Source organism: Dipteris shenzhenensis, chromosome 18 (genome assembly GCF_047967505.1).
Source record: "Dipteris shenzhenensis isolate YYH24624 ecotype China chromosome 18, Dip_SZ_1.0, whole genome shotgun sequence".
In the NCBI taxonomy this organism is placed as follows: domain Eukaryota; kingdom Viridiplantae; phylum Streptophyta; class Polypodiopsida; order Gleicheniales; family Dipteridaceae; genus Dipteris; species Dipteris shenzhenensis.
Window position 1 is genome coordinate 28713424 of NC_141613.1, and position 22057 is coordinate 28735480.

General features: G+C 43.5%; 1 protein-coding gene across 5 annotated transcripts in view; it reads left to right on the plus strand.

The window, feature by feature from the left end:
* Positions 1 to 2587: 2587 nt before the first annotated feature.
* LOC147891059 (uncharacterized) overlaps positions 2588 to 22057 on the plus strand; it is a 63984-nt gene continuing 44514 nt past the window's right edge. For 3 of the 5 annotated variants that reach the window (XR_015542597.1, XM_087389515.1, XM_087389517.1), the window contains exons 1-7: positions 2588 to 2848; positions 8885 to 8961; positions 9093 to 9197; positions 16192 to 16337; positions 16451 to 16552; positions 16653 to 16739; positions 16818 to 16964. Coding sequence is in view for 4 of the 5 variants with exons in the window: in XM_087389515.1 (XP_087245641.1) it covers positions 2742 to 2848; positions 8885 to 8961; positions 9093 to 9197; positions 16192 to 16337; positions 16451 to 16552; positions 16653 to 16739; positions 16818 to 16964 (771 nt within the window). In the remaining variant the exon portion in view is untranslated. Of the gene's footprint in view, positions 2849 to 8884; positions 8962 to 9092; positions 9198 to 16191; positions 16338 to 16445; positions 16553 to 16652; positions 16740 to 16817; positions 16965 to 22057 lie in introns of all 5 variants that reach the window. The other 2 variants (XM_087389516.1, XM_087389520.1) reach the window with 2 other exon arrangements.

The following is a 22057-nucleotide window of genomic DNA, read 5'->3' on the forward strand; positions in this document are numbered from 1 at the left end:
AGTATAATGTCTTCACCCATCTGTTTGAAGAGATCTACTAGACAAGGTTGCCCCATTGCCCCCCTACTATATGCTATCGCCGTTGATGCTTGGGGCTGGTTGCTCATCAACAAAATGCGAGATGGCACGGTCAAAGGAATTGAATTGCCTTCTGGAAAGCAACTTGTCATGCAACAATTTGCGAATGACACTAACCTCACGCCTAGGAACTCCCCTCGAGATGTTCATGTAGTGATGGAGTGTCTATAGACCTTTTGTACAACATCAGGTTCTCTGATCAACCACAACAAAATAGGATACTGCACACTCAATGGAAGGTTACAAGAGGTCCTAGAACTCCTGGGATGTCATGTGATTCCTAAAGGCACTGTTTTGATATTGTTAGGCATTCCCATGGGCTTTGACGTGTCCATGAAGGAGCGGTGGGATTGGGTGTTAAACAAATTCAGCTCCAAACTCAAGAAATGGAGAGGATTTTAGGCCAACTTGGTTGGGAGATGAATGGTTCTTAATCACTGCCTGTACCCTATTACTATTTTTTACCTATCTTGTTGGCACCCAAGTCAAACAGGGCTGGATAAACTGATCTCCAAGTGTAGATCCTCTCTTTGGGGTGGCACAAATAGGATTGCAAAAGTCAGATGGAGCTTCCATTCCAGACCTAAGAGTGAAGGAGGCCTAGGTGTAGTGGACATCAAGCAAGCGGCGGCGAAGCTTGTGCAACGTGGATAATCAAGGTTCTCCTAAGCTCTGATCTTGATTGGGCGATGTTGCTAGCAAGGAACTTCAAATACATCAAACTAGAAAGAGCCAAGGGGTGGAAAAGATACCCAATCTTATCCGTAGTTTTTTGCCCAGAACCATGTTCTACAAAGGGAAGTTCCTTGTGGAAATCTTTATGGATTGCTCTTGAGTCAATCAAAGCACAGCTCAAGTTTTATGGGAAAAGCTCTTTTATGCACCTTGACTCCATTTGGACCTCTTCAATTCACAAACACGCTATCCTAAGAAACAAAGACTTCCTCATAGTCAAAATGGCCAAGAAGCTTTTCGCATACAATGGACCATAGATGTAGTATAAGTTGGTCACATTGTCTAAAGACTGACTATGACACCCTCTTGGAAAGAGAAAAGGTGGATGCCATGGTTTCATGGGAATCCGTCATGTATCAAGGCACTACAAGTGTTTGATTGAGAATGGTGCGCACATATGCCAAAAGCCAGGAAGTCATCAACTGTGCCAAACGTTAGGCAATTGCTAACCTTGCAAACACTCTTTTGAAAACCAAAAGATGGACTGATCATAGCATCTCAAGAATCCTCTGTGGGGCTACAAAGGAATGTTTCTTAAAGACCAACAATATTTGTTGAGACTCAATAATATTTTTCAACGGACCAACTATTTCCCTAAGCCTCGTGGTCTTCAATGACATGTCAACTTTGATCCTTAAGCGTGATTACAACCAACAATTGGAACCATTTATGGGTCTTCTTGAATGGTAGGGCCTGCCTTCATTGCTATTAGCTGTAGACATGAGAGAGAAAAAGTTTAATGCTCCTTGTCTAGGACTAGCATGAGCCATCTTTTGTGAAGTATTGTATTTCTTAAGGGAAGGGTAAGTAAATCTTAAAAGCTGCACCTCCATTAATCCCAATGCTATGCAACACTATGCTTCAAACATGCCATTTTAAAAAATTTACATCCCCTATTCTAGCTTTGTCTTTCTTGGTGTCCCATCAATTAGCCACTTCAAGGCAGCTGATGAAGTGCTTAGTGTACCCTGGGCTCATAGCCTAGTAAGTGCAATTTTCACAAATTTTCCAACATCATCCTTGGGATGAAAATATCCTAAAATGTTGTGTCTTGGTGCAATGGAAAAATGCACACTATAATTTCAAATATTGTATAAGTTGGAATAGGGATGGGAAATGGCTAGTACCTCGCTTCATCAAATAAGGCAAGTCTATTAGAGTATGATAAAAATGCTCTACAGAGCAATGGGGTATGGCAACATTAAGTAAAAGCCATCCGCTAGATGGAGAGGTTTAGTACGTGACTACTTGTAGTTATTGCTGCACATTGGGCTAGCGTGGACTTCCTTGGTCTTTTACATATTTATCCACCAAGTTATGTACACATGCAAACCCCTTGGTGATGTTGTGAAAGTCATGCATGGTACTTGAAAACTATTTGTTCGCTAAATCATCTTCGACAGCCCCTAAATTTGAAGAGTGTAACGGATTTTGCCCTTTTGGAGAAGGGTAAGAGAGAATTAAAAAAAAAAAGATGAAGTACAAGGGTGACTTCCAAATTACCATTCAAATTTGACTGAGTGGTTACAAGCAGGGACGATGTTTGGAAGAGGGACTGCAGTTAGATTGAGCAGAGAGAGCGCGAGCTGTTTGTGGGGTGAGACAGAGCAAGCTCAAACAAGATGAGACGAGGGGAGCAACCTTATTGCTGTTTTTTGGGGAAGAGACTGGCGTCATTGTGAGAGAGAGAGAGAGAGAGAGAGAGAGAGAGAGAGAGGGGTGGCGAGTGGGGAGGCGTAGTGGGGGTGCGGGGGAAGAGGCAGAGGGGAGGAGAAGAACAACCCATTACTGTTTGAGGGTCCCGAGATCGACGCAGAGACAGCAGCTAGAAGAACAACTTATTACTATTTGAGGGTCCCCAGATTCGACGCAGAGACGGCAGCTAGCTCGCGGAGTGGGAGCATCTTCAATTTGAATCCCCTACGAACATGCTCAGACGGCTAGCCTTCCGAATTTCCAGAGTGGAGCAATGCCTCGTTGCTGTTCCAACCTCGTCTATTCGCTACTGGCAGGCGCCTGTCTCCGCCTTCCCTACGTCAGTGTCTAATTCCTGCTCAACTCTTTGTACAGCATGATATGTATCTATTCTAGATCGTGGAGGAGGGCCTTTTGCTCTGGCTGGTCTGCGCACGTGCGGAAGGGTCATAAATTGAATTCCCTAGGCTGATCCAAAATAATTTATGCGCCCCTATCATCCTGGTCAAATGGCCGAAATCATGCTTACATTTTGCAGTCGGTTCACTTTTGCTGCACTCTTCATCTTTCTCATGCTCAAGTTGAACGTTTAGGCTCTATTTTTTTGAAAGGGACATGCACAAGACCACACTAAAAAGACGGCATAGGATGGGTGACACAATCATAGCGTTTATATTCAAGTCATGATGGGTACTTGTGTTTATTGAGTTATAAGCTAAGGAAAGCTGGAAAAACACATCATTCAGAGATCCTACTATCAGGTGAGTTTTCTCATGGTTTGAAAAGGCACATATCATCAAGAGGCCTGGCTATTAGGAGAATGTTCTCATGATGAGTGTTCCCTAAAACATGATTCTTATGAAGACATAAGTTTCAGCAAGATAAAAAATTATCGTTGATGCTTTGCTCATCTCCAAGGGTTACTTCGATGCCAAATGGCATTGGAGGACCGTTAAATGCTCTTAGTTTCATTAAGGAGAAGTTTGTGCATTAAGTGAGTATATCAATAGACGTATTGTGCATGTGTTGGTGGACAGCGGTAGCACTCATAGTTTTGTTAACTGCAAGACCTTACAGAGGGTTGGACTGATTGCTACTGAGATAGACCATGGGCTGAGAGTAGAAGTGGCCAATGGACAGCATATGATCAGTACATCTTGTTGCCAAGATGCAAGGATTAAGTTCTCTGATGACTATACTTTTGCAAGTGATCTCTTGGCACTTGACATGGGTCCAATAGATGTTGTCGTGGGCTGTGATTTGTTGCAATCACTGGGCAAAATCAGCATGGATTTCAATGCCTTAACACTCAGCTTTGTCCATAGGGATGGATCAACTACATTGCATGGTATTGCAGCTCCTGAATTGCAGGTCATTTCAGCAAGGCAATTGGCCAGAGAGCTGAAGAGGGGCAGCGCCATATATGCATTAAATGTGTCAGTAACTAAAGAGGGGGGCACTCCCCGTGTTGATGAATGTGATATGCAGAGATTGCTCTCAGAGTTTGCAGATGTGTTTGCTGATTTGCCATCACATTTGACTCCGAGAAGAGATGTAGATCATGCCATAGTCTTGGAACCTGGCAGTAAGCCAATCAATAAGGGCCCATACCGACTCTCTAAGGTAGAACGGGAAGAAGTGGCAACTCAAGTGAGGGACTTACTTCAGAAGAGTTTCATCACTCATAGCACTTCTCCTTTTGCATCCCCTGTGCTCCTGGTGAAAAAGAAGGATGGTTCTTACCGTATGTGCATTGACTATAGAGACTTGAATAAGGTCACCATCAAAAATAGGTTTCCAATTCCCAGGATAGATGACCTGTTGAATGAACTCAAGGGTGCTCAGTTTTTCACTAAGATTCATTTGAGGTCCGGCTATCATTAGATTAGAATGAAAGCTGGGGATGAGCACAAGACAATCTTTCGCATAAAAGGGGATTGTATGAGTTTAAGGTGATGGCTTTTGGATTGACCGATGCACCAGCTATCTTCCAGGCACTCATGAACAAGATTTTGCAGCCTCTCCTTTTCAAATATGTGCTGGTATTTTTTGATGACATCCTCATTTACAGCAAGGATAAGCAGGAGCACATCAGACATGTCAAGCAAGTGCTATAAATTTTGAGGTTGCATCAGCTTTATGCTAAAGCCAGGAAATGCACTTTTATGGCACAAGAGGTTGAGTATCTTGGTCACATTGTGAGCAAGGATGGCATTCGAGTGGATCCTACAAAGGTGAAATGCATTGAGGATTGGCTGCAGCCATGCAACCCTACTTAGTTGAGGGGATTTCTAGGCGGATGCACTAGCTACCTTCCAGGCACTCATGAACAAGATTTTGCAGCCTCTCCTTTTCAAATATGTGCTGGTATTTTTTGATGACATCCTCATTTACAGCAAGGATAAGCAAGGGCACATTAGACATGTCAAGCAAGTGCTGGAAATTTTGAGGTTGCATCAGCTTTATGCTAAAGCCAGGAAATGCACTTTTATGGCACAAGAGGTTGAGTATCTTGGTCACATTGTGAGCAAGGATGGCATTCGAGTGGATATTCGAGTGGATCCTGCAAAGGTGAAATGCATTGAGGATTGGCTGCAGCCACGCAACCCTACTTAGTTGAGGGGATTTCTAGGTCTTGCTTCCTTCTACAGGCGCTTTATTCGCAAGTTTGCCAAGAGGGCAGCCCCTCTGAGAGACCTTTTGAAAAAGGATGCTTTTATGTGGTCTACAGATGCACAGTGCAGCTTTGAGGACCTGAAATTTGCCCTCACTCATGCTCCTGTGTTGGTATGCCCTGGTTTTTCACGTACTTTCATTGTGTAGGCAGATGCCAGTGGCAAAGGATTAGGAGCTGTGCTAAGACAGGAACACGGTGTAATTGCTTATGAAAGCAGGAAATTGGATGCCAAGGAACTATATTATCATGTGTATGATCAGGAAATGTTGGCTATCCTTTATACTTTCGAAAAATGGCACCACTACTTGTACGGTAGCAAAATCAAGGTTAAGACAAATCATAGGACACTCATGTATTTCCTTACGCAGCCCAACTTGTCAATGAAGCAGAAGAGGTGGTTGGCTAAGGTTCAGCCTTATGATTTTGACATCGAGTACAAGAAAGGGAAAGAAAATGTAGTTGCAGATGCCTTATTACATACGTGGGCTTGCAGTTTGTCGGCCATTTCTACCATCTACTAGGAGTGGATTCATGGTATTCAGGAAGAATACATGCAGGATTCTAAGGCAGCTTCCATATTTGGGGAGTTACAGAGGCCATCAAGCCAGGGGCATCTGCATAATGGGCTGTTGTGGTGCAAGGACAGAATTTAATTGGTGCGAGATTCAAAGTACCGACTGCTGGTTTTACAGGAAATGCACTCATCTCCTATGGCAGGACATGCGAGTATTACTAAGACATATGAAAAGGTCAAACAGAGCTTTATCTGGGATGGCTTGTGGTGGGATGTAGTTAAATTTGTCAGTGAATGTTTCCCTTGCTATCAAAATAAAGTGGACAGCCGGTTACCTGCGGGTCTCTTGCAGCCATTACCTATTCCAGATGGCAAATGGACTCACATTGCTATGGATTTCATCACAGGGTTGCCTTCCACAGAGTGGGGATGGGAAGCATTTTTGTGCTGGTTGACAGAATGACAAAGCAGGGCCCATTTCATACCCACTAAGACCCATTATTCAGCATCACATGTTGCTTGGTAGTTCATCGAGCATGTTTTTAAGCATCATGGTTTCCCTCGGGAGATTGTCAGCAACAGAGATGCAAAATTTATGCGTCACTTTTGGCAGGAATTATTGACAGCAGTGGGTGCTTCTCTTACACCTAGCACTGCTTACCACCCTGAGACGGATGGACAGTCAGAAAGGGTGAACAAATGGCTCGAGGAGTATTTGAGGCATTTCTGTCATGACACACAGAAGTCTTGGGATAAGTGGTTGGCACTTGCTAAATTTTGTTTTACAACAGTACCAAGCACATCTCTATTGGCTCGTACGTAGAGGAGGTCAGATCTTGGTTAACAGTACGAATGAGCGTTGGATGGACTGAAATGAGCTTGGTTCGAGCTAAGCAGGGTTCTGTGTGGCCCTTTGAGCTGGCTAACAAGCTGTTTCGACTAAGCATTGGACGGGATGAACAGAGCTATGCGGCCAAGGTTTTGTTGGAGACGTTGAAATGCGGCTAGGGCTTTGCTGGAGAGCTACTCTATGGTAGAGCCAACGCCCATGGCTAAGCCATGGAGCTCGGCTCAGCAAGACTGGGGGAGCTGAGCAGCCGGACGAAGAGAGAGAGAGAGAGAGAGATCTACGAGGTTGTGAAAAACCAGCTGAAAGGGTGGAGCTACTAAGTGAGCATAAACACTCATACTACATGCTAAATGCTACATAGTCAAAAGAATCTCAATACAAAGCCAAAGCATAATGTCCATGTCAGTGTAGCCCTCATCATCGCAACTATCATCATAGATCATTAGAGTACATTGGAGAATCCAAAGGAAGATCACGAAGGACCCAGCGCCTGATGAGGCAATGGTAACATAAAGTCAGAGATAGAATGCTGACGACTGTTCGTGGGTGCCATGCGATGTGGTGTCTTAGTAGAAGCTTTGCAGCTCTACGTCGGACCAGGGATACGGTGACTCCGGTAGGTCGTACCCCCACCTTGAACATGGAAGGAATGTCTCCAACTGTAATCTGCGTGTCCATCTTCTGTTGGGTATGACCCCTCATTGGATCCGGGTCTTGGTCGTGTCGTAGGTCCCGGTGGTGATAACTTGTGTGGTCTGTTTGGAAAAACTCTGTGATCTTGCTATGAGAGGAGTCTGCCAATGCATCTTGTCCCTGTCTATGTGATAGAGTAGGCACTTTCGATGTCTAAGTGCCTCATGATTGAAGGCAGCCAAACATCTTTGCTCTGGGAAGGTGAGGAAGCGGGCGTAACCGGAAGCTGTCTCTAAAGAGGCAATAAAAGCAACCTTGGATCTCGTAGTATATTGGACACCTGAAGATGAAATGCTCCTTTGACTCAATCTCTTGTAACTCACACAGAGTGCATATGCGCGGCTCCCTAGGTACTCCCTCCGCTCGCCCACTCTCAATGCGAAGTCGGTGTGAAGAAATCCAAACTGCCCAATAGAGATCCTCAATGAATGGGGGAGGTGGACCCGGCTATATCTAAGGGATCAATAAAACCCTCATTAGAGATATGTCTTCGAAAGAAAGAAGGGTCTATGAGACTAAAAAAACCCTAATATAATGAGCTGAGGGGTGAAGCCTCTGAACAGGCATTGACATCCCGATGAACACAAGAAAAAATCCATGATCATAACAATATCATAAGGAGAGAGAACTCTTTGAGCCCATGGAGAGAGAGAGAGAGAGAGAGAGAGAGAGAGAGAGTTACAAACTCCCACAAGCTATCTTGGCTGAAATTCAGCTTATAGGGTAGATGTATTTCAAAATGTTAAGTGGATGCAGTTGGCAGCAATCACGAAAGTGGATTGGCATGTGGCATGCATGTATGAGTGTCAACAAATGGCATAGGTGAAAGAAAGAATCGAGTGAGGATGTGGCTGCCAGGGTTTTGGTTGGCACAAGAGAGATTTTGCCATATTTTGATTCGGGTTATGAATCAGGGGTTTAACATTTTAATCATGTTGACATGTGGTGTCACATTAATTTACTTATTAAAACATTACATTAGTAGGTTTAAAACTTTTATTTTACCCTAAAACCTAGTTTAATTGGACTGATTTGACCACAGCATACACCTACACAAACTCTATGACTTGGCACAAAGATTGTTTGTTCCTGTACAAGTTCCAAGGCTTATTGTATGTAGGATCGGACCCATTTTTGCTGGCTACCCAGAGAGTGCATGCACAGTCATGTGCATGCTGCTGATACTCCATATTCTATATTTTAGATTTCTTCCTCATAAACTGCTAACACCAGCATACGAAAAGTGCATGGTGTTCATATGTCATAACTTGGAAAATGTATTGACCTCATATTATTTATTTTACCTTACCCAACTTGATTCCATGATGATTGTATATTTAAATTATGTGAATGTTTCCTTGCACTGTCAGTTACGGAGGGCCTAGAGCATTAAATCCACTGGATTTTTCAATAATATCATATTATCACTTTTCTCTCTGTTTCTCATTCTCTTTGTTGACTTCATATTTCCAAGCACAATCTCAATTTACAAGGTTCGATATATTCCAGATATTGTAAACTTAACGTCAGTGCAAACAGGTTGCATGTTTATCTAAAGTTGCCCTTATCTTTGTGGTTAATTTTTTTGGTTGCATACTTTAGAGCTTATCAAACATTTATTTGATCTGGCTTTTGTTTTCAGTAGGTGGTATAAAGCAGTACATGCAGTGTCATCTACAGATGAGAGTGAGCCATTAGGAATGGATCTATCTGCATCAGGTGAACGTTTTATTGTGTAAAGCCATACATTTGAGGTTTCAGTACAAGTTATGATTCTTTTAACAGTTCCAAAATCTTGAATATTTCTGAGTCAAGGCACTAATAGTGTCTATATGTTGCATATGCTTCAGAATTGCCAATGGCTGACAATTTGACGCCTGCAAAGGTTGTTGAAATGCTAGATCGACATATTGTTGGCCAAAAGGAGGCAAAACGAGCTGTGGCGGTGGCTTTGCGTATGTACTACACTTATGTTATGATTGTTTCAGATTCATTTCTGTTCAGTTAGGGGACTATCTGTAGTGCTGTTGTGTTGTGAGGAAAACGTATCCTTGTCAAACCTTCAACCTAGTTGTGGTATTCCTGCTTCTGATTGAAAACTGTGGAAAACATTGACCTCTACAGATGATCCTCTTCAGAGGTGAACACTAAAATTCTATTTTTAAATTTGGGACTTTTTTAATGGAGGTGCTGTGTATTTGTAAGTGGTCTTGCATAGCTGTGTATCTTCATATATTTTCATTTTTTCTGTGACCATAGTATGATGAGCATGCTGATTTGAGGACTAGTGCTAGTCTAAGAAGCTGTAGATCAAAGAACCCTCTTAACTTGTTACTTTTGGAGATATTCTGTATTGGAAAGCAACTGTCACGGTTAAAGGTCTCAGGGAATTGAAGTAATGAAATTGATATTGTGTTGAAGTTGTACTGGCTATCCAATTGTAACAGATGTGGCTATTGACCCTTGGAAGTGTTGGAGTGTCACTGATCTACCTGTGAGCGCCATATTAGGAGGACAAGGGGTCAGGGCACTGTAGAAGGTAGGAGTATCTGAGTGCGCAGCTTTTACAGCATATATGGTGGACTGGCAAGGCCTGGAACAGCATGTGGTACTGTTGTGAGTCCACGTGGCATCTCTGGCTGGAGCAGATCATAAAAAACAGCAGGTCTGAGCCACTGCCAGGGCCTATTTATAGCCCAGGCAGTAGGCACCTGCATCTGAACCACTAGTGTGCCAAAACAGGTTTACTAGTTGGTGGATATGCAGAACAAGTCGGGTGGTACAGACAGACCTGGTCAGCTATTTTTACAGATTTCTCCATTTCCTATAAATAGGCACTTGTTTCTGGCCATTCTTATGCAGTCACAGAAGCCTCTGAAGGCCCCGTAAAGTGTGACAGATATTCTAGTCGGCAGTTCTCAGCCATCCTTGACTGTCATTTTGCCCAGCACCATTGGCTGGATGTACTTGGCTCTTCTCTGAGCAGTTTTCCCACGTTTTGTGGATGAGGATACTAAGTTCTGTATTGTCTCTACTTGCTGTATTGTCTAAGTGCTTTCCAGTTAGTATGTGCTGCAAAATCTGAGGGAGATCAAAGAGAGATTCAACTTTATCCTGCACAGTTAGGGTTGATATTCAAACAATCCCTAATCCTAACTTGTATCAGAGCCACGTCAGAAACTCCTGTGATACCTCTCACCCCTGAAGGAAGGAGCCTCTCCGGAGAATGAGGCGACCCCATTCCAGGAAGACAATTTTTGCCTTTGGTGTAGAGAAGGATGATTTTCCCTCGTAAGTGTTTCACATCCTCATCATGGCTGCTCGATATTGAGTTCCAAGCTTTGGAGAGACAGGCAAGCTTGATGGTTCAAATTACCCTTTGTGGAAGATGAAAGTCCGGAGCCACCTTGTGGCTAGGTTGATTTGGGAGGATTACGATTGGAGTTGAGGTGATGCCGCAGTGATGCCACAGCCCACCCCAAATGTGGCTGGGGTTGTGACACCAGCAGATCTAGTGGCAGTGAAGGATTGCGTGACGTGTGATGTAAAGGTGCTGGCCACACCACTGCAGATTTTGTTCTCCTGCATATTCAGCTTGTGGACGTTTCCTTTGGAGCATGGACCATCCTCAAAGATATGGTATGAAGTGAACAATGCTGCGAGGATCCTTGATCTTGAAACAGAACTCTACAACTTGCATATGGATGAGGCTGCTCTCCACCGGCTCCTTCGTTTCTAGATCGTACAGTTGATATGCCTTTGACTCTTCACTGTACCCAATGGAGATACACCTTTTGCTCATGGGATCCAACTTACTCCTGTCTACTTTGTTACATGTGCATATGCATCAGAACCAAAAATCTTTAAATGAAAAATTGTAGGCTTCTTACCATAATAAGCTTCTTCCCTTCCTCCGATTTGGTCTCTGTTTGTGGACAGCCTTGTGAACTTCCACGGCCCAAAAGATTTGGGAAGCTTCCTCCCTCATAGCAACCCTAAGCCCATTTCAGTGATTATCTGATTCTTCTTTTCAGCCCCATTGTATTGGGATGTGTGTGCCATAGTCAGTTATCTTTTGGTCCATTGTTTCTTACTATAGGCGTGAAAAGCGTCTGAGGTAAATTTTCCCCCTCGGTCAGTTGTGAAGGTCTTGATCTTCTTCCCAGACTCTTTCTCCACCCAAACCTTTCACTCTTGAAACTTGGTGAAGGCTTGAAACTTCTTAGCAATACAAAAGATATGAGTATTATATTGAAATCATTAATAAAAGGAAGCTGGAATGCAAGAGAGCAAACAAGCAATGGAGTGTACTTGCAAATTGAGAGAGTGAAAGTACAATAGTGGCTAATATATGGCCCAACCAACTTACGACTAAATGTCCTAAGTGTACCAAAATCCTAGATGTCCTACGTGGACTCAACATCGTAACTGACCCACAGACGTTTTGCAAAAGAATGACATCATTTTCATTTGCCAAGAAAGGTACTGTCAGGAGTGTCATCCTGCTTCAACATGTATTCACTTGCTTGGTACTATTTCTTTTCGTTTTTCAATAGTATGCTTATTAAGAAATGAAATGTTTTCCTACTGTTTAGTTACGGACAATGGGGACTAGGTCTAGCATTTGAGGGTGGACCCCCTTGCTTGGGGTTATGGGCATTAGTGACCCACAAGAGTGATGGCCTCTCTTTGAGAGAAACATCTAGGAACCACACCCCACCTGAGTACCCAAACATGGGACCAATCAAATGCACAGATTGCATACCGACCTAGGAACCATTCAAGAGAATGTTCCCTGAGCTTTGGGTGTGGGCCTGGCAGCATGCCAAGAGTAATGGAGATACAAGATAAGACGACAAACAAATGTGCTCAGTATGGCTCAGTTATGACTTTAGAGTGCGTCAATAGATAGTCTAAGCTGTTAGGAACCCGTGGGTGCGATCAGAATTAAATTCTGACAACTTTGAAATTTTAGGGTTTTTGGGAGTGACGTGGCAGCTGACACGTGGCAGACTGCCACATGGAATCTGAACTGGCAGGTCAGTCCACCTGTCCCACACATGTGGCAGCATGCATGGCAAGTGGCAGGGCATGCAGGCCAAGTGTTTGGGATTTGGGGCAGGTTGTGGGCTGTCCTCTTTGGGACTGCAGCCCACCAAAAATCTGGGACAAGTGTCCACCTCCACTCTAGGCCTAGGGGGGGGGCTGAGCCTATAAAAGAAGGCCTCTCCCCTTCATTCCACACATGAAAATTTCGTCACTTTTCTTCTCCCTCCTTTTGGATGATGCAGCAGAACCTCTCCAGCTCCTTGGGTGCAGCCAGCTTCTCCCCAGGCCATTCTCTCACCTCAGCAGCACTTTCTCTCTCTACAACAGCACATTCTCTCTCTACAGTTCCAGCCCCTCCTCTCCAGAAATCTGCCCCCTCTCAGCTCTTCTGGAACAGCAGCAGCATCCTCTCTCCTTCACCTAGCCTGGAGCAGCCACAGCCCCTTTCTCTCTCCTGCTGCAGTCTTTCTCTCTACTGCAGAATTTCTCTCTCTACTGTTCCAGCCCATTTCCCTTGCAGAAATCTGCTTTTCTGTGCACCTCTGGAACAGCAGCAGCTCCTCTCTTACATCTCCTCCCTTGGGATCAGCATTGGCACTCTCTCTCTACAGCTATCACTCCATAAAAGCTTTCTCTCTCTAGCCTACAGGCTGTTTTTCTAAGCTGTTCTCATTCCAGCCCCATTTTCCACACTCTCCTCACCCAAGGTAGCTTCAGAGGCATCAAGGACTTCATCTACAAAAGGGTCAAGTCACGAAGGGAGCCTGTATTGTCAAGTTTATCTCATTTACAGCACTATTTCATGTTGTTTCTACTATCTTTCTAGAAACTAGTGCTTGTCTCTAATGTTGGATGTAAGTGGTGATTGTTGCAGGCTTCTTCCTTGTGGATTGGGCAAGCTAAGAGCTGAAACCTGAGCTTGGAGTCCTCCTTTTTGTTGTCTACCTTGTACATATGCTCTTGAGTCTTGTATCTAGGTCCTAGGTTTTCACTGAGTTCATCAGTTTGGAAGGTGCATTGCACCTTGGTCTTGTATCTCCATTTTCAAGAATAAAGTGAGCTTGGATAAGGGGGGGGGCCCGTCTTGGCCCCTCAATCATATTGCATTCTCCAATGATGTCACTTTGTGTTCAAGCTGTATAAGCCTTAATTCCAACTTAATTGCAAACTCTTAAGTTCAAGTATATGTGTTTGGCAACTCGCAATCATCTCATTCAAATGCCTCTGCAAAATCCGTTGTTTGAATTGATAGAAAGCACCGAGTAGTTTACAAGGAGGTGCTGAAAAGGGTTCTCAAGTACATCCAAGGCAACATCTAGCTATGGAATCATGTATTGCTTCTATGATTCGGATTGGGCTGGAGATTGGGCGCTCAACTTCAGGTTACTACTTCATGCTTGCGGAGGGTGCCATATCATGGCTAAGCAAGAAGCAACCTACAGTTGCACTATCTTCTATAGAGGCATAATAGAGGGCAGCTTATTTGGCAGCATGCAAGTCCATTTGGCTCAGATGGATACTAGGAGTTCTTCAGGAGGAGGTGAAAGTGATCATGTGCGACATGGCTCAGAGAAGAACACGTTTTGCATGCTCATACTGAGCACATTGAGGTTCAATTCACTTCATTTGGAGCTGATCGAGGACGAGGTTGTGTAGCTGCTTAACTGCCCAATAGAGGACAACATCTCCAATGGACCATCTCTCATGGGACACATGGGCATTGGTGTTAGAATTAGGAACCGTTTGGACAGCAACCCTAATTGTGTGGAATAAACTCGAATCTCTCACTGACCTCCCTGAGATCTAGCAGCACATACTAACTGAAAAGCACTTAGACAATATAGGAAGTAGAGAGAATAGAGAACTCAGTATACTCATCCACAAAACCTGGGAAAACTGTTCAAAGAAGAGCCAAGCATTTCCAGCCAATGGTGCTTGGCAAAAGGACAGTCAAGGATGGCTGTCATCTACGGAGAGCTGCAGACTAGAATATCTGACACACTCTCCACACTTTGTAGGGCCTTCAGAGGCTTCAGTAATTATATAAGAATGGCCAGAAGGGTGCCTATTTATAGGAATGGAGAGGAGCCTGGAATCTGTAAAATAGGCCGACCGGATCTATTTGTACCACCGGACTTGGTGGGCAAATCCACCAAGTGTTAAATGACCTGTTTTTTTTTTTCAAGAAAATTACTTCATTGAGTATGAACGAAAACTGCTAGAGCAAGCTCAAATGCAGGAATACATCATGCTATGCATGAGGGGGGGGGGGGGGGAACAGCTCAAAAAGAGCTAATAAATATCCAAGGCGGAGGCTGAAAATGCCACCTCAACCCTGAGGGAGACTCAAAGAAGATTCTCTTGGCAGTGGTTGCTCCGGAGGATCCTTGCATGCTCGCCCAGATGGCCATCAGAGTGTAACTATGTCGGTCCAAATATTGGCCATAGCCTGAGAGGGGTCAACCTGGGTACCCTCCATCACCTCTATACACCTGGCTTTCCAAATATGCCAAGCTGCAATGCTAGCCAGAATCTCCCATGATGTGTCTACTGAGGCATGAGCAGCTCTGAAAGGAGTGAAGGGAACATCCTGGAGGGAACAAACACCTGAGGGCCTGTAAGAGATAACCATGCTACTGAACCCCAAGTCATATAGAAAGGTGTTTATGAAAGATGCTGAAAATCCTAGCAACACCTTTCCAGAACGTCCTCGCTTGTCTGCACTCCCAAAGGCAATGCTGTATTGACTCAATTGCTATGTGGCAACGAGGACAAGTAGGGTCAGCACCGAACCTGGATCTTCATAGGTTCATTGCAATCCCTCCATGAATAGAAAGCCAAAAGAAAAGAGTGATCTTTCTATTCGTGAGGGATTTCCAGAGCCTACGCCAAAAGTTTTTCTGCACAACTGTAGAAATCTGAAAACTATCCCAATGAGGGGCTCTGGAGGGCCTCCAACCTCTACTGCTGAGTTGAAATCTCAGAGCATTTCTGATTGTATAACGAAAGAAGGGGATGCTCTTCTCTCGATGTCCCTCATCAATCCATTCCCACTCCCCTGGGTCCCACTGCAGGAACCTAATAGGGGAACCACCGTATAACCAGAGTCTCCAAGACCCCAGCGCAAGGAGAAGAGGATCGGGGTCAAGATACCACTGTGAGTCCGTGCCCTACTCCATGAAACTTGCAATCTTGACAGGCTGAAAGGCAATCTCCAAAAGAATATCATCAGAAGATTTGGCAAGTCTGCCTCTCGACTGAACATCAAAGACTAGGGTATCCTCATGTGCATCCCGCAGGGCAATAACTTGTAAAGGAATGCACGTCCTTGAGAACGCTCCCCACCAAGTGGACTCTGTGATCGGCATGTCATGTGTGTCTATCCACTTTGCCGGAATGGTTGCCTCTATCTGTTGTATCTTGACTGCACTCCCTCTGAGGTGGCCAACTACTAAGAGTCTTTGATCCTCTGGAAGTCTCCTAAAGGCCTGCCAGGCGCCTACTGTAGAAGCATGTCCCATCTCCCATCTAGACCACTGCATATAGTGTGACACTCCAAGTGGCCTGCCATGGTTATCCAATATCGAGTCATTCCACATAAACGACCTGTTTTGGTTACTTCCCAGGCTATAAACACGCCATGGCAATCGCTTAGACCTAATGTTTTGAGGACGTGCTCCAGCCAGAGATGCCATGTGGACCCACGACAGATCCAGCTACCGTCGAGGTTCCCCTACCTCTTACAGTGCCTTACCCCTTGTCCTCATATGGGGACTCACAGGTGGGTCAGTGACACTAAAACACCCTCTCTCAATGACTACGGTAAATTGTGATTGACGAATGCGATGAACTTTTGGGTTTAGTGTTTCCTGCCACGATTTCCCTCAATCTGTCTTGCAGGGAATAGATGGCGCCGGCATCGTGTACCACCTGAAGTCAAGGCTGAAATTGTACCAAAGAATATCCTCATGATAGGTCCAACAGGTTGTGGAAAAACAGAGATTGCTAGACGCCTGGCTAAGCTTGCAGATGCACCTTTTGTGAAGGTTTCATTCTTTCTTCCTGGCTTTCGAATGTTTAATAAATGATATACTAGGCTTCAACTAATTTTCAAATTTTGATCACCCTAAAGGTGCAATTGATACTCTTTCCAGTTCAGGTTGAAGCAACAAAATTTACTGAGGTGGGTTTTCATGGACGTGATGTGGATCAAATCATACGGGACCTAGTAGACAATTCAATACAGCTAGTGAAACAGAAGGTGTTGTGCACTTCCTTTGCATAATATTTTCTTTTGATCTTTTGTATCCTTAGGACTATTTTTAAAATGTCTATTCTAATGGCTGTTTTATGAGTTGCAGGTGCGATCAAAAATGGTGAAAGAGGTGGAAAAGAGTGTTGAGAGTATGATATTGGATGCCATCTTTAAAAAGAATTTGTCCGAAGAGGTGATACGCAGATATCAGCTTTGTGAGCAAATTGTCTAAAACAGCAAGCATCCTTACTCAGTACTGTGGCTCCTGCAGAATGCGATTCCTCCTATAGGAGAGAGTTATGAAGAATATAAAAGTTTGTATAGATGTGGTGCTATTGATGACATGCAGATTTGTATGGATCTACCAGAAGATGGTAGAAGGCCAATCACAGTTGTGAGTGTAAATGGAGTTTTCAATGTAAGTGGGAGCTTCTGCCTGAAGCCTTCATTCTTGAACTTAATACTAAGGTTCTAATACTTACTATTGATTGGGTTTTACATTCTTGAACTTTATGCTAAGGTTCCAATACTTACTATTGGGTTTTACATTCTTGAACTTTATGCTAAGGTTCCAATACTTTATGCTAAGGTTCCAATACTTACTATTGATTGGGTTTTACATTCTTGAACTTTATGCTAAGGTTCCAATACTTACTATTGGGTTTTACATTCTTGAACTTTATGCTAAGGTTCCAATACTTACTATTGGGTTTTAGGAGCTGGGCAATTTGGTATTTTTCTTTGGTGTGAGAAAGGATTCTATCCAAACAAGTCTATTCTTTCTTCCTCGAATATTATAGCCATTTTGTCATGAAAAACAGAAACGGGTTTCAAAACCTTTTTCTTGGATTTGGAGTTGAGTATCACCTCTCTACCAAAAAATGCTGACTCAGAACAAGAGGATTGTGCACCGTTGCAAAGAAACAGCAGGACAGGCTTAGAGTCTCTAGAAGTCAGAACGTATGCATGATTTCTAGTGGTGGATATAAGACTATTTTTTCTAGTGCTGAGTTTCTATATAAAAAAGGGAGCCACTCCTATCATTGTAGAAATTCGACAGTTAATACGAATTTAATTGGGATCTACTAAATTCTTAACGAATCTGCGGTAATAACTATACATCCCGAGGAAGGATCCCAACTCATGCATATGTTTTGGTATTGGCCATTCAAATGTGGCCTTGACCTTTTAGGATCAACCTGAATTCCCTCAGTAGACACAGTGTGTCTTGAATACTCTATCTCTGTCTTGAAGAACTCACTCTTCTTGTATTTAGGAACAATTGATCCTTCCTTAGGAGCTCCATCACCTTTGCAAGGTGATCCTTATGTTCCTCCTCATTTTGGCTGAAAATTAGAATGTCGTCAAAGAAAACTATGTCAAATTTTCTCAAGTATGGTCGCAAAACCCTTCACATTAGCCTACTGAAAGTGGTAAAGGGGATAACCAAAAACTCATAATGTCTAGTAAGAGTCTGAAAAGCAGTCTTGTGTGCACCTCGAGCTTTCATCCAGAGTTGCCGGTACCCAGTTTTTTTCTTTTTCAAGAAAAAGACTTCTATTAAGTATGAAAGAAACCTGCGTGAGCAAGCTCAAAGCGGAAAATACATCATGCTGTGCATGAGGAAAAAAAAACACTCTAGAAGAGTTAATAAAAACTCAGAACGAGCTGGAAAGAAACCAAGGTTGAGGGTGAAAATGCCACCTCAACCCTGCTGTAGTCTCTAAGAAAAAGGGGGAGCCCCTCCATTCTGTAAGGAATATAACCCTCTTGGCAGAGGTTGCCCGGGAGGATCCCTGCATGCTCGCCCAACTAGCCATCAGAGTGTGAATGGTATCAGCCCAAATACTGGTCAGGGTGTGAGAAGGGTGTACTTGTGATCCATCTAAGGCCTTTGTACATCTGGCCCTCCAAATCTACCAAGCAGTAATACTAGACAATATCTCCCAAGCAAAATCCACATTAGCGTGTACTGGTCTATAGTGAGAGATGGGCACATCCTCCAAAGAGCAAGGCTCGACTAGGTGTTGGATGGCCTAGGAAGCATCCTGCCACTCATAGAATATCTGAGGTCCTGACAAAGAGAGCCAAGCCACTGATCCCCAAGTCACGAAGAAATGAGAGGAAACACAAGTATTGAGGATCTTGTCAGTCCCTATCCATATGACTCTTGCATGCGTGTAGTCCCAGAAGCAATGATGAACTAACTCCTTCGCAGACAAGCACCTAGGACAAGTGAAGTTTGCCCCAAACTTGGGCCTCCACATGTTCACTGCAATCCCTCCATGAATAGAGAGCCAAAAAAATAAAGTAATCTTTCTATTTGTTTGGGATTTCTAGAGCATCCTCTAAAAGACTCTCAGCATATTTAATAACTCTGCCAATTAGGGGCTCTGGAAGGTCTCCTCTACAACTGATCTGAAATCTCCTTGTATTATTGTCCATGTAACCAAAATAGGGAGACTCTTCTCTTGGTTCACTGTAACAATCTATTCCCATTGAAGATACTTTATGGGAACTCCTCCATAGAACCACAACCTCTATGAACCCGAGATAGAGAGACGAGGGCTCGGATCTATATGCCAAGCAGAGTCCTTGCCTTATTCCACATAGCCTATGATCTTGACAGGCTGAAAAGGCATGCCGAAAAGAATATCATTTAAAGAAAAAGATAGCCTGTCACCGGAGTGTACATCAACTGTACATCAAAGACCAAGGCATCCTCCTTTGCTCCCAAAAAAGCAATGACCTGAAGAGGAAAACATGTCCTCGAAAAAGTCCCCATCCACTGTGAACAAACCACCGGCCTTCATCTGAATGTACCCAATCATGGGTTAAGGTTGCATCTATCTGAAGTATCCTCCTTGCACTTCCTCTAAGGTGACTGACCAATTGGGTGAGAAACTTACTAAATACTTTAGGTATATACTAAATACTTTAGCCCCTTTAAGCACATCCAATAAATCATCCACTCTTGGAATTAGATACCGGTTCTAATTGTAAGTTTATTCAAATCTTAGTAATCCATACACATACGGTATGATCCATCCTTCTTTTTTACCAATAATACTGGTGCTCCAAATGCCGAACTGCTTTTTTGAATTAGGCCTTTCTCCTCAATTTGTTTTTCTACCTCCTCTATTTCTATCCTATTCATCCTGTAAGGGGCTCTACATGGAGGAGAAGCTCCTGGCTCCAAGTCTTTGCATGATCATCTTCTCTCTCCTTAGGTATTTTGAATGAGTCATCTCTAGAAAATCGATCCTCATAAGCTCTAAGATACTCATGTCTTACATCATCCTCTTTTGATATATGAAGATCCCTTGATACCAGTATATACACAAGATTACAATCTACCCCTTTTTGCTTGGGTAGGAGTATTTAGGGGAATGGTATGCATGTCTCGAATCCCTAGGATCCATATGTTTCATACTTATGTACAAAACAACAATGATGAGTATGAGGATGTATAGTAGGATTGGAATCGTACCACCATGGTTTACCTAGGATCATGTCAACATCCTATTAAGGAGCTACTAAGAACTCCCTTGATTGCTATATTTTTGTATACGGCCAGGGCTAACATGGTGTTGAGGGAGCTCAACTTGAGGAGAAAGATGCCTCTTCCATAGATGGTGACATCGTGGATATGGTCACCTTCGATTGCTAAGCTCGCCTGGATCCAGTCGCAAACCTAGTGCCTCGTAGGGTTTGAGGTGTACAATCCTACCTATCATTGCTTTGTCCTGGAGGTCTTAAATTGCTTTCTTCACCTGTTGCTTGTCTGTTGGAGAGAGAAGGACATTGGCGGCAAGGGGAATCAAGGATGTTGCCATTGAAGCCCCTCTGGCCAGACTCAAGAAGCTTCTATTCCGAATCAAGCGATGAACTCACCACTGCGAAAAGGGAAAAGGAGGGTGCAAAAGAGAAAAAAGAAAGCAAAAAAAGAAGCTTCTATTCCGAATCAAGTGATGAACTCACCACTGCGAAAAGGGAAAAGGAGGGTGCAAAAGAGAAAAAAGAAAGCAAAAAAGGCTGGCCAATAGTTTTGGCAGGGAGGCTACATCAAACACAAAGGAAGGTTGGCGAAGAAAGGCAAAAGGGGACCTCTCAAGGCTGGAAATAGCAAGCTGCCAGAAAGACTTTAAAGAGAAACTGTTAGAGATCAAAAGGGGTTGTCAAGCTTGCAGGAGAGCCCAGCCACAAACTCGAAACAATGACCACCCTTTGGATTGCGAAGGAAGCCTAGGAACAACCAGGTACCACTTGTTGAAAATGCGCCCAAAAGGGGCAGCCCCATAGGCACCGATGGCACACACAACCTGCTTGGGGGTCCTTGGAAGGGGCGCAGCAACACCCTAGCTTCTAAGCGGGAGCTGTGAGCAAGACAGGGGACTTGCGAGCTCCACATGGCCTAGCGAGGAAACCACGAGCAGAATGAAGGTCTCCAAGGGTCCAGGCGGCCTATCAAGGGAGCCCAAGGACTTGGGGGGTGTGACCTTGAACTAGCCAGCGGGCTAGAAAGCAACGGTTGGGTCAGCAGCTCGAGACACAAGTGGGGGGGAGAGGATGAGGAAGGGTGCTGGAAGGAGAGGAAAGGAGAACGAAGGGGGAGGCGAGGGGGGGGGGGAGGGAAGGCTATGGCGGAAGGAAGCTGAGGTGGGGGGTGCAGCGAAGACAACATGAGAGAAGCCTCGGCTTGTAAGACTTCTCAAATTGATGTCTCAAAGTGGTTGAGTTATTGCTTCAAGGCCATATTACCAACTGTCCATGAACTTTGGAGACTTATTGAGGAGGCTGATGTTCGAGTAACTTTAAGTTGGATTTTAAATGATTCGGTGGGAGTTATACTAGTCATAGAGTTTTTTATCTCCATCTTAGAGTGTAGAAGAGACATGTACTCCAATCTTGCTTGAAACATTTGATTTTGCTACACTATATACATTTGGAAGGTTTGAAGTCACGAATGGGAAAGCTTGTTTCACAGGATTTTTGTTATGTATATGAAAAATATAGATGCAAGTTTTTAAGAGTTCAAAAAACTTGCATTTTGTTTTTTGTTTGATGAAATTTAAAAAGCAAGACTTGATTTGAAAAAGAAAAGCTGTATAAAAGTTGTAGATGCGGAAGATGTCCTTTATTGGTTAAACTTAACTCTAGGAGACTCTTTATTTCAACGAAGCATTGGTATTCCCATGGGCACTAATTGTGCTGTTTTCTTTTTAGTTATGAATTTGAGTTTATGCAACAGTTGATCTCTTGTGAGACTTGTCCAATCGTTCTTTATAAACTTAGTTAGGTTAGGAGTCCTAACTCATAAATGATTTATTTGTCCAAGAAAGATCCAAACTTTTTTCTGGAGGAATTTATCCTTGAGTGTTTTGTGAACTTAATTGTATAGCTACTGGAAGCTATTGTAGTTTCTTGGATCTTAGCATTACTCAATCTTCATTAGGTTTAGAAGTGGATATCTATAATAAACTGAGTATTCTATGTTGAAAATCATATGAA